This window comes from Thunnus maccoyii, chromosome 16 (assembly GCF_910596095.1).
Source record: "Thunnus maccoyii chromosome 16, fThuMac1.1, whole genome shotgun sequence".
Lineage (NCBI taxonomy): Eukaryota > Metazoa > Chordata > Actinopteri > Scombriformes > Scombridae > Thunnus > Thunnus maccoyii.
Genome location: NC_056548.1, coordinates 536,866 through 549,365, shown reverse-complemented (window position 1 = coordinate 549,365; position 12,500 = coordinate 536,866). Strand labels below are relative to the sequence as shown.

At 46.6% G+C, this 12,500-nt stretch overlaps 2 protein-coding genes across 27 annotated transcripts in view; one reads left to right on the top strand and one right to left on the bottom strand.

Moving 5' to 3' along the window:
* LOC121881488 (putative leucine-rich repeat-containing protein DDB_G0290503) overlaps positions 1-472 on the top strand; it is a 24,963-nt gene extending 24,491 nt beyond the window's left edge. For all 26 annotated transcript variants that reach the window (XM_042389269.1, XM_042389291.1, XM_042389295.1 and 23 more), the window contains one exon: positions 1-472. This exon is cut by the window's left edge and continues 37 nt beyond it. In XM_042389269.1, the coding sequence (XP_042245203.1) occupies positions 1-244 (244 nt within the window). In that variant the 3' untranslated portion in view covers positions 245-472.
* A 3,929-nt stretch (positions 473-4,401) lies between these two features.
* Positions 4,402-12,500, bottom strand: part of mapkbp1 (mitogen-activated protein kinase binding protein 1) — a 63,263-nt gene continuing 55,164 nt past the window's right edge. Inside the window, exons 25-31 of the mRNA XM_042388783.1 lie at positions 11,614-11,738; positions 9,055-9,279; positions 8,834-8,915; positions 8,223-8,617; positions 5,627-6,433; positions 5,307-5,392; positions 4,402-5,199 (exon numbers count right to left, since the gene is read on the bottom strand). Of these exons, the coding sequence (XP_042244717.1) occupies positions 4,867-5,199; positions 5,307-5,392; positions 5,627-6,433; positions 8,223-8,617; positions 8,834-8,915; positions 9,055-9,279; positions 11,614-11,738 (2,053 nt within the window). The 3' untranslated portion in view covers positions 4,402-4,866. The remainder of the gene's footprint in view (positions 5,200-5,306; positions 5,393-5,626; positions 6,434-8,222; positions 8,618-8,833; positions 8,916-9,054; positions 9,280-11,613; positions 11,739-12,500) is intronic.

Here is a 12,500-nt window from a genome sequence, read left to right as displayed (position 1 = left end):
CAGCTTCACGGCTGCAGATTACCTGAAAGGCTACATGGGTCTGTACCTGCACAAGAACAACCAGCCGATCATCTTCAACCTGGACCTGAACGACCACGGCGGCTACGCCTCCACGTCCAACAGTGTGGCTCTGCAGCTGGAGGAGGGCGACACGGTCCGCCTCCGTCTGCCGGGCAGCTACCGGCTCTACGACGACTCCCGAAACTTCAGCGTGTTCTCCGGCTTCCTGCTGTTCCCGCTCTGACAGCAGAGCCTCAGGATCAGGGTACGAGTGAGACATCCTCTCAGCAATAAACTATCTTCTGCATTATCAGACTGGAACCTGGACAGACGACATCATGAACATATTTTTACTGTAAATTATGACAACAGTCACGTTTACTTCTATTAAGGTCATAAAAAAGTATAAAGTGCAGAAGTATTATCAGGTGCTGTGGAAAAACATGTAAAAATACTTCATTACAAGTAAAAATCAAACATCTTGCTTAAACCTGCAGTGCTTTTGTCTCCCCCCTCTGGCTGTGAGAGTAATTACACAAACACTATCGACACCTGCTCATAACGTATGTCTACAGACGAGCCCAGACATGCCGGGAAATTACGTCATGTTTGGCTTCTTGACTCTTCAGGTATCTCCGTCGGACCACAAGACTTACTGGGTATTTATACCCAGCAAGTGCAGGGATGTAAAATGCACCAGCGCAGGAAAGTCACACCAGACACCAGATTTTAACTCTGGTATATTGCGAAATACAGAGATTTACTCGGCAGTCACAGGTGTTCATTTCTATGTTAAAACCGGAAACCAGCTTTAAGTCAAAATAAAGTATCAGCAATCTGTAAGAAAGCTTCCTGTTTTAAAAGCTGATCACATTTTGTTTATAAAATCTTAATTTATTAAGTAACTGTAGCTGTTAAATAAATGTAGTGCAGTAAAAACTACAATATTTCCCTCTGAGAGATGCAGTGGAGTGGAAGTATAAATACTCAAGTAAAGTACAACAACCTCAAATCTGAACCCAGTGAAGGAATCCAGCAGCAATACAAACTAATATATAAACAGATAATTACTGAATTACCACTGTAGTACAGAGAATTACTACTGTAGTACAGAGAATTATTACTGTAGTACAGATAATTACCACTGTAGTACAGAGAATTACCACTGTAGTACAGAGAATAACCACTGTAGTACAGAGAATTACTACTGTAGTACAGAGAATAACCACTGTAGTACAGAGAATTACCACTGTGGTACAGAGAATTACTACTGTAGTACAGAGAATAACCACTTTAGTACAGAGAATTACCACTGTGGTACAGAGAATTACTACTGTAGTACAGAGAATAACCACTGTAGTACAGAGAATTACTACTGTAGTACAGAGAATTACTACTGTAGTACAGAGAATAACCACTGTAGTACAGAGAATTACTACTGTAGTACAGATAATTACTACTGTAGTACAGAGAATAACCACTGTAGTACAGAGAATTACTACTGTAGTACAGAGAATTACTACTGTAGTACAGAGAATTACTACTGTAGTACAGAGAATAACCACTGTAGTACAGAGAATTACTACTGTAGTACAGAGAATTACTACTGTAGTACAGAGAATAACCACTGTAGTACAGAGAATTACTACTGTAGTACAGATAATTACTACTGTAGTACAGAGAATAACCACTGTAGTACAGATAATTACTACTGTAGTACAGAGAATTACTACTGTAGTACTGACATTTGTTGTAGGGCTCGATGGAAGTTTAAATACATCATCTTGTTGCAAAGGGTGCGTTTGATTTGTTTGTCGTGAGAGTAAGTTAATGTCACAGATGTGTAAAAAGTAAAAGAAAACAGTTTCCTCAGAAAGCCAAACATCAAAGTGTCAAACTTTTATTAAATTTTGACAAAAAACATTAAAATATTTCAAACTGAACAAACAGTTTGTGAAGAAAAGTCAGTGTGAACAACAAACTGTTAAAACCCCAAAAAGTGTTTCTAATAACAATTATAAAAATGTACATCCTCCATTAATCATCAATAACAAAAAGAAAAGACTTCATGGCGCTCAGTCTGGACTCTGGTTCAGTAGTGTAACAGCTCATTAACATAATAAATACAAACTGATGTAAAGACACTTCCTGTATGAGCTCAGTTCAGATTTTTAGCTTAATCATAATATTAACAATCATAATTAAAGTCATCGATTCACTTTTACTGTACAGCACAAACAAATCTTCTCAGAGTCAAATTAAACGTATCAGTCGTGACAAAAGTCTGCTGGATTGGTCCAAAACACTCAGCTGTCAATCATCTGTTGGTCATGTGACTCAGACCTCAGTGTCATGCTGCGTTCATGTCATCTGGGAGTTATTGTAATTACCAGTTTCTGACTTGTAAACTGCGCGTTGACATCACAGTCGTAATTATGAAGCATAAAATAATAATAATAATAATAATAATGTTAGTGTCTGAAAAACAAACATGGACTGAAGTCCATCGTTGAATTGATCAGATATGATCTGTTTTATTGCAGCCGTCTGATGACGTGAATCTTTCCATCACATATGATGAACACATGAACACGTCTTCAGCGTTTAAGAAACGTCAGATTTCAGACTCACTGTGTCCCAAATCCATCCTCCATATCGTACACCGTATATATACTAATAATACTATGTGGTTTTATACTAACAGGAAATGATGTAATCAGGCTGTGACCTCAGGATGTTACCGCCGGTTAAAAGCAACAAAAAGACAGAAAAGTCTTCAGTTTACTGACGTGTTTCTGTTTCAACAGCTTTACAGTCTGAACACTGACTGTTATTGATGATTAACTGTCACATTTATCTCAGTAACTAAATCTTCAATAATATCTGAAAACGGCGTCCTCACAGTGGAGCTCTTACAAAACTAAACAGGATTATGAGTTAGAGCTGCAACAATTAATCAATTAGTTAATCAACTATTTTGATCTTAGATTAATCATTAGATTCTCTGGTTGCAGCTTGTTAAATGTGAATATTTTCTGTGACAGTAAACTGAATCTTTGGGAAACTTTGATCCACATTTTTCACCATTTTCTGACATTTTATGGACCAAACGACTAATCAACAGATTAATCGAAGATGTCATATTTATTTGCTATATTCAGGAGAAACAGCTGGAGGAACATGAAACCAACATTCAGACTGAAGACAGCACAAATGATTGATTGATTGATTGATTGATTCAGTAATTAATAATAGTTTTATGTCTTATTTTGCTAAAACAGGAAACTCAAAGTAAAGGACTGAAGGTGGAACACACTGATGAGTGAAATGACGTCAGTTAGAGTCAGTTGTGTGCAGTCTGGATTCGGGACGCAGCGCTAACATGCTAGTAACATGCTAGTAACATGCTAGTAACATGCTAATGTGTAGCAGGTATAATGTATGTTTACCATGCTCACCACCTTAGTTTAGCGTGTTAGTGTGCAAACATTTGCTAATTAGCAGTAAACACAGAGAACAGCTGAGGCTGATGGGAATGTCGTTAGTGTTGCAGGTAGACAGTTTAAATAAAGTTTCAGGAGTTTCTCGTCACTGCTGCGAGGCTGAAACACTTATAAATTAAAATTTAACAATGAAACTTGGATAAACTGATGAAGACAACTCTTTCTGTGTTTCCATGGTTACAGAGAAACAGGAAGTGAAGTCGATAACAGAAAATAAAAAATAAATCCCACTCGAACCGTCGTCCTTCGTGTCTCCAACAGGAAGTCAGAACTGAAAATGTACATCAAACAAAAGAACAATAAAGTTTGTTCTCATATTGCTGTTTGCTCCTTTAAGAAGTCCTTCCCCCCCCATACTAGCACCAACATGTCTACAGTAATCAATAATCAATAATCCAACGATCCTTCAGATTGACGGGACACAAAGCAGGAAACAGGAAGTGAAGAGTTCAGAACGATCAAAGGAAACAGTCTTTAAAAAACAACTTCTAGAAAACGTCAGTTCAGTTTCTACAAAACAGGAAAATGATCCGTCGTCCTTTAAGACAGAAAGATTCTTGCATAACAATAAAAAAGGAATAAAAATACCAGATAAAATCAAAATGGCTTCAGATCCTTCATCTGTGAAGACGAGGAGGAGGAGGAGGAGGAGGAGGAGGAGGTGAAGAAGAGATGTACATTAAATGAGAAGGACAAAGAAAGAGCTGCAACGATTAGTTCTAAAGAAAATCAATCAACTATTTTGATAATTGATTAATTGTTTTGAGTCATTCGTTAAATGTGAATATTAAACTGAAGATCAAAACAAAACATTTTATGGACTAAACAACTAATCAATTAATCCAGAAAATAATCAACAGATTAATTGATAATTAAAATAATCGATAGTTGCAGCTCTAAGTACCAGCAGGATGGAGAGGAAGAGGAGGAGGAAGAGGAGAAAAAGAAGATGGTTTTGGATGAAGAGGAAAGGGACTCAGATGAAGTTTGAGGTCTTCACGGGTCCAAACTCTACTCAGTCTGATGGGGTCAGAGGTCAGAGGTCAGGGGTCAACATGTCTGACAGTATCAGCTCTGATCATGTGATCAATCAGCGCAGGAGGAAGAGGAAGATGAAGGTAAAACTCATCAGCTGTTTGTCTCGTTTTCTAGAGTTTGAGCTGATTTATGCAGTTAAATATTAAACAGGTTCGACCTTCGTCTTTTATTGTTTGTTGTTGTTGTTTACTGTCTTTGAAGCAAATAAACAAATGATTTTAGTTTCTATGACTTTACGTTTATACTCGTGGTTTTATTCTGATGATTAGAATAAATCTCTGTTAACGTGTTGCAGCCGTGAAGACCTCGACTCATCGACTGATGATCAGCAGATACAGGAGGAAGAGGAGGAGGAAGAGGAGGAGGATGATGATGATGAAGAGGAGGATGATGAGGCTGGGGAGTCTAGCTGCTGTTGTGGATCCTCTGCTGAACGGCCTGCAGCAGCAGCAGAGAATATTCCTCCAGCAGAGCCGCCGTCTTCACCTCCCCCCCCCCCCCCCCCCCCCCCCAGCAGCCCCCCCTCCACTCCCAGCATGCCCGGCGCGCTGAGCGGCAGCGAGTCTAGCTCCGCCCTCATGGCCTGGAAGGCCTCGGATAGGACGACAGCCATCTGATGCTGCTCAGGGGCGGAGTCATCTGGACAGGAGCCGCTCACCTGGAGAGACAGGTGATCATTGAACCAACAAATAAACAAACAAACAAACAAACAAACTGCATCTTTCCTGTTCGATTGTTTACATTTATCGGTGACGTGTGACTCACCTTCCTGTACAGGTGTGTTGCTCTCTTAAAGCAGCTCTGCAGCTCATTGGTCAGAGCTCTGCAGGTCTCCACACTGATTGGCTGGTCTGGAGAGAGAGAGAGAGAGAGAGAGAGAGAGGTAAGGTCACTCTACCAACAAACGCTGACAGCTGATTGGCTCCTCTGCCTCCACACACACACACACACACACACACACACACACACACACACACACTCTTGTGTTTCATTGGTCAAACAAACAACCCTTCAGACTGATGTTTGTCTTAAAAACTGTTCAGTGATGAAGGCATGAGGAAGAAGAGGAGGAGGAGAGTCCAAACCTGCATCATCTCTCTGCTCCACTCCGCCGTCGCCTGCAGCAGTCTGAGGCTCCTCCTCCTGCGGGGGCGGAGTCAGAGGAGAGACGGAGACAGGAGGCGGCCGAGACGAGGAGGAGGAGGAGGAGGAGGAAGAGGCGGCGGTCTTGGTGGGGGGCGAGAAGGAGGCAAGGGAGAGTTTGTCAGGCAGCGGTCTGCTGCCGCCGGGGACTCGAGCCTGCAGACCGCGGGGGGGAGGCGCCACCTGGTTACCATGGTTACCCAGAGAGGCGGGGGAGGTGACAACAACGGGGACGACAGCAGCGTGAGGGGGCGTGGCCAGAGCTGCGTTTGAGGGCACCACAGCAACAAGAGGAGGTGGAGCCTCTTTGACCTGAGAAGAAGAAGAGGAGGAGGAGGAGGAGGAGGTTACTGCCACCGCCGCTGCTGCTGGTGCTGATGATGCTGATGATGTCACTGCTGGATCCTCAGCGGGTTCGTTGAGGCTGTCGCCCATGGAGACGGAGCGGGATATCTTGGCCATGGAGCTGGCGGTCGGGCTCATGTAGGAGCGCGACGCTGACGCGGTCGAAGACGAGGAGGAGGAAGATTTCCTGGGCATGGCGGCAGCCGCGGCAGTCAAGGTGACCGCGGCTGTTTCCTGCTGGGGGGAGCGAGGGGAGGCCGGGCTAGGTCTCTGAGAGGGCGGGGCTGTGGAGGGGGGGCGTCTGGGGGAGGAGGGGAGGGTAGTGGGACGCTGCGGGGGGAGGAGGAGCTGAGAGGAGGCGTCTCTGGACGGACGACAGGTCGACAGGGAGGCAGAGGCGTCACCTGAGAGAGACATGAACACATGAACCTTCAGGGTGACAAACAGCTGACAGGTGAGTCGTGTTTACATGGTGACACCTGTAAATACATCAGACTGTGGAGTCTCTCAGGTTTGCAGTCATGTGATCACCTGAACTGCTGAAGTCTGATCACAGTAGTGAAGTCGAGTCAATCAGGTGGAGTCAGTCAACATCTCGCCAGCGTTTTACTGTACTGGTCACCTGTGTTACCTGTGTCACATGTTACCTGTGTCACATGTTACCTGTGTCACATGTCACCTGTGTCACATGTCACCTGTGTCACATGTTACGTGTGAAATGTTACGTGTGTCATATGTTACCTGTGTCACATGTTACCTGTGTCACATGTCACCTGTGTCACATGTCACCTGTGTCACATGTTACCTGTGTCACATGTCACCTGTGTCACATGTCACCTGTGTCACATGTTACGTGTGTCACGTGTTACCTGTGTCACGTGTTACCTGTGTCATGTTACGTGTGTCACATGTTACCTGTGTCACGTGTTACCTGTGTCATGTTACGTGTGTCACATGTTACCTGTGTCACGTGTTACCTGTGTCATGTTACGTGTGTCACATGTTACCTGTGTCACATGTCACCTGTGTCACGTGTTACCTGTGTCATGTTACGTGTGTCACATGTCACCTGTGTCACGTTACCTGTGTCACATGTTACCTGTGTCACATGTTGTGTCATATGTTACCTGTGTCACATGTTACCTGTGTCACATGTTACCTGTGTCACATGTTGTGTCACATGTTGTGTCATATGTTACCTGTGTCACATGTTACCTGTGTCACATGTTGTGTCACATGTTGTGTCATATGTTACCTGTGTCACATGTTACCTGTGTCACATGTTGTGTCACGTTACCTGTGTCACGTGTCACCTGTGTCACATGTTACCTGTGTCACATGTTACCTGTGTCACATGTTGTGTCACATGTTACCTGTGTCACATGTTATGTGTGTCACATGTTACCTGTGTCACATGTTGTGTCACATGTTACCTGTGTCACATGTTACCTGTGTCACATGTTACCTGTGTCACATGTTATGTGTGTCACATGTTACCTGTGTCACATGTTACGTGTGTCACATGTTATGTGTGTCACATGTTACCTGTGTCACATGTTACGTGTGTCACATGTTACCTGTGTCACATGTTACCTGTGTCACATGTTGTGTCATATGTTACCTCTGTCACATGTTACCTGTGTCACATGTTGTGTCACATGTTACCTGTGTCACATGTTACCTGTGTCACATGTTACGTGTGTCACATGTTACCTGTGTCACATGTCACCTGTGTCACGTGTCACCTGTGTCACATGTTACGTGTGTCACATGTTACCTGTGTCACATGTTACGTGTGTCACATGTTACCTGTGTCACATGTTACCTGTGTCACATGTCACGTGTGTCACATGTTACCTGTGTCACATGTTACCTGTGTCACATGTCACCTGTGTCACATGTTACCTGTGTCACATGTCACCTGTGTCACATGTCACCTGTGTCACATGTTACCTGTGTCACATGTCACCTGTGTCACATGTCACCTGTGTCACATGTCACCTGTGTCACATGTCACCTGTGTCACATGTCACCTGTGTCACATGTTACCTGTGTCACATGTCACCTGTGTCACATGTCACCTGTGTCACGTGTCACCTGTGTCACATGTTACGTGTGTCACATGTTACCTGTGTCACATGTTACGTGTGTCACATGTTACCTGTGTCACATGTTACGTGTGTCACATGTTACCTGTGTCACTCAGCAGGCTGCTGACTGATTGGGCCTTCCTGAGTCCAGAGGAGGAGTTCAGGTGTGAGGCGGCGGCCCGGGCCGTCGGGCCCAGGTTTCTCTTGGACTCCACGGCTGTCTGGACCTTCTTCTTCAGCGGGGAGGGACGGAGGGTCTGCGGGGCCGAGGACGCCTCCTCCTCCGCCCGGCCCGGGAGCTGGTTCTGGACCTGAGGAGGCTGGGTTTGGTCCTGGTTCTGGGTTTGGTCCTGGTTCCACGATACCCTCCTGTCCTGGGTCCGGTTCTGGTTCTGCTCCATCAGAGGTCGGACCTCAGAAACTAGAGGACGGGTCTTCACCTCCCCTCCTCCTCCTCCTCCTCCAGTAGTCCGAGAGGGGAGAGGAGCCACAGCCCGACTGAGAGGAAACAAGGATGAAGACGTGATGAAGGATCCTGAGTTTATATCAGCTCAGTCTGTCCACCTTCTCTTCACACAGACACATTTATATATTATCTATTATTCTTCTGATTGATTGGGACATGACTGAAGACTTTAAAATGAGACTCAGTGAATGTGTCCTGATCAGAGTATTGATCATGGTAGTGATTGATTATCAGAGTGATGTTTTTACCTTCCAGCTGAATTCTGGGACAGAAACCTGGAGGAGATGCTGAGACTCTCGCTGGAGCTGTGAGACGCTCTGCTCGGACTTCCTGTTGAAACACCAGATCACATCAGATCACATGAGGTTGATTGAGGTGAGGTCAGGTGAGGTGAGGTGAGGTGAGGTGAGGTCAGGTGAGGTCAGGTGAGGTCAGGTGAGGTCAGGGATTGGCTGAGGTGTGTTTGTACCTGAGCCTGCGAGGTCGGCCAGTGTGACGAAGTGTTCCTTCAGGAAAGCTTCCTGGTCTGGAGTCTGAGGGACGAGCTGAGACACTCTGACCCCCCCTCCTCCTCCTCCTCCTCCTCCTCCTCCTCCTCCTCCTCCTCCTCCTCCTCCTCCCTCCTCTTCATCCTCCTCCATCTCCAGCTCAGAGGAGTTTCCATCCCCACTAACAGGCTCAATGTGCTCCGAGTCTGAGAGAGAAACAGTGAGACTGATTATACACATTCATACCTGTCTGTCTGTCTGTCTGTCTGTCGTCTGTCTGTCGTCTGTCTGTCTGTCTGTCTGTCTGTCTGTCTGTCGTCTGTCTGTCGTCTGTCTGTCTGTCTGTCTGTCTGTCGTCTGTCTGTCTGTCGTCTGTCTGTCGTCTGTTGTCTGTCTGTCTGTCGTCTGTCGTCTGTTGTCTGTCTGTCTGTCTGTCTGTCGTCTGTCTGTCGTCTGTCTGTCTGTCTGTCTGTCTGTCTGTCTGTCTGTCGTCTGTCGTCTGTCTGTCGTCTGTTGTCTGTCTGTCTGTCTGTCTGTCTGTCTGTCGTCTGTCTGTCTGTCGTCTGTCTGTCGTCTGTTGTCTGTCTGTCTGTCGTCTGTCATCTGTTGTCTGTCTGTCTGTCTGTTGTCTGTCATCTGTTGTCTGTCTGTCTGTCTGTTGTCTGTCATCTGTTGTCTGTCTGTCTGTCTGTCGTCTGTCTGTTGTCTGTTGTCTGTCATCTGTTGTCTGTCATCTGTTGTCTGTCGTCTGTCTGTCTGTCTGTTGTCTGTCATCTGTTGTCTGTCTGTCTGTCTGTCTGTTGTCTGTCGTCTGTCGTCTGTCTGTCGTCTGTCTGTCTGTCTGTCTGTCATCTGTTGTCTGTCGTCTGTCGTCTGTCTGTCGTCTGTCTGTCTGTTGTCTGTCATCTGTTGTCTGTCGTCTGTCGTCTGTCTGTCTGTCTGTTGTCTGTCATCTGTTGTCTGTCTTTCTGTCTGTTGTCTGTCGTCTGTCTGTCTGTCGTCTGTCGTCTGTCTGTCTGTCTGTTGTCTGTCGTCTGTCTGTTGTCTGTCGTCTGTCTGTCTGTTGTCTGTCGTCTGTCTGTCTGTCTGTTGTCTGTCGTCTGTCTGTCGTCTGTCTGTCTGTTGTCTGTCTGTCTGTCTGTTGTCTGTCGTCTGTCGTCTGTCTGTCGTCTGTCTGTCTGTTGTCTGTCATCTGTTGTCTGTCGTCTGTCGTCTGTCTGTCTGTCTGTTGTCTGTCGTCTGTTGTCTGTCTGTCTGTCGTCTGTCGTCTGTCGTCTGTCTGTCTGTCTGTTGTCTGTCGTCTGTCTGTCTGTCTGTCTGTCTGTCTGTCTGTCTGTCGTCTGTCTGTCTGTCTGTCTGTCTGTCTGTCTGTCTGTCGTCTGTCTGTCTGTCTGTCTGTCATCTGTCTGTCTGTCTGTCTGTCTGTCGTCTGTCTGTCTGTCGTCTGTCTGTCTGTCTGTCTGTCTGTCTGTCTGTTGTCTGTCGTCTGTCGTCTGTCTGTCGTCTGTCTGTCGTCTGTCGTCTGTCTGTCTGTCTGTCTGTTGTCTGTCGTCTGTCGTCTGTCTGTCTGTCTGTCTGTCTGTCTGTCTGTCTGTTTGTCTGTCTGTCTGTCGTCTGTCTGTCTGTCTGTTTGTCTGTCGTCTGTCGTCTGTCTGTCTGTCTGTCTGTCGTCTGTCGTCTGTCTGTCTGTCTGTCTGTCGTCTGTCTGTCTGTCTGTCTGTCTGTCGTCTGTCTGTCTGTCTGTCTGTCATCTGTCTGTCTGTCTGTCTGTCTGTCTGTCGTCTGTCTGTCTGTCTGTCTGTCGTCTGTCGTCTGTCTGTCTGTCTGTCTGTCTGTCTGTCGTCTGTCTGTCTGTCTGTCTGTCTGTCTGTCTGTCGTCTGTCTGTCTGTCTGTCTGTCATCTGTCTGTCTGTCTGTCTGTCTGTCTGTCTGTCGTCTGTCTGTCTGTCTGTCTGTCTGTCTGTCTGTCTGTTTGTCTGTCTGTCTGTCTGTCTGTCTGTCTGTCGTCTGTCTGTCTGTCTGTCTGTCTGTCTGTCTGTCTGTCGTCTGTCGTCTGTCTGTTGTCTGTCTGTCTGTCGTCTGTCTGTCTGTCTGTCTGTCTGTCTGTTGTCTGTCGTCTGTCTGTTGTCTGTCTGTCTGTCTGTCTGTCTGTCTGTCTGTCGTCTGTCTGTCTGTCTGTCTGTCTGTCATCTGTCTGTCTGTCTGTCTGTCTGTCTGTCGTCTGTCGTCTGTCTGTTGTCTGTCTGTCTGTCGTCTGTCTGTCTGTCTGTCTGTCTGTCTGTCTGTCTGTTGTCTGTCGTCTGTCTGTCTGTCTGTCTGTCTGTCTGTCTGTCTGTCTGTCTGTCTGTCGTCTGTCTGTCTGTCTGTCTGTCATCTGTCTGTCTGTCTGTCTGTCTGTCTGTCTGTCATCTGTCTGTCTGTCTGTCATCTGTCTGTCTGTCTGTTGTCTGTCTGTCTGTCTGTCTGTTGTCTGTCTGTCTGTCATCTGTCTGTCTGTCTGTTGTCTGTCTGTCTGTCTGTCTGTCGTCTGTCTGTCTCACCGTCTCCTGCACGTCTGTCTGGACTCGACAGTCTGGAGTTGAATCCCAGTGAGCAGCCGCTGTCTGGACTGGGTTTGTCCTGACGTCCACCTGCAGCAGGACACGCCTCCTTCACCTGGAACTCACTGACATCAGGGGGCGGGGTCACAGGGGGTGGGGTTAACAGGGGGCGGGGCCACAGAGGGCGGGGTTAACAGGGGCGGGGTTAGTTATCATTGTTCCTAACAAACAGAATCTGTGGGCTCTTTTCATTTCTCTATTTTGTTTCTCTTTGTCTCCTCGTCTCCTCCTACCTGTGACCCAGACATCAGTCTCAGCGCGTCATGTTTAAGGACGTCTCGATTCCTAAAATGCATCTCGAGGAGCGAGGATGCACAGGTGTGTCCTTTACACAAGTTTTTTCGGCACCCGTGACGTATAACAGAGGTGTAACACACAACTAAAGATCACAACGTATGACATCCGTACATTCTTTACACCACGTTGTGATTTGAATCTAAAGTTCCAACGATCATAGAAACAGATGATGCAGCATCGACTCCTCTCTCCTCATGTCTCCTCCTCACCTCCTCCGCTTGCATCTCAGGTGGGAGGGACTGAGCCGCGAGAGGAGGAGGAGAGGAGAGGAGGAGAGGAGGAGAGGAGGAGAGGAGGTGAGGAGGAGAGGTGGAGAGGAGAGGAAAGGTGAGGAGGTGAGGAGGTGAGGAGGTGAGGAGGTGAGGAGAGGAGGAGAGGAGGAGAGGAGGTGAGGAGGAGAGGTGGAGAGGAGAGGAAAGGTGAGGAGGTGAGGAGAGGTGGAGAGGAAGTGAGGAGAGGAGGTGAGGAGAGGTGGAGAGGAGGAGAGGAGGTGAGGAGAGGAGGAGAGGAAGTGAGGAGAGGAGGTGAGG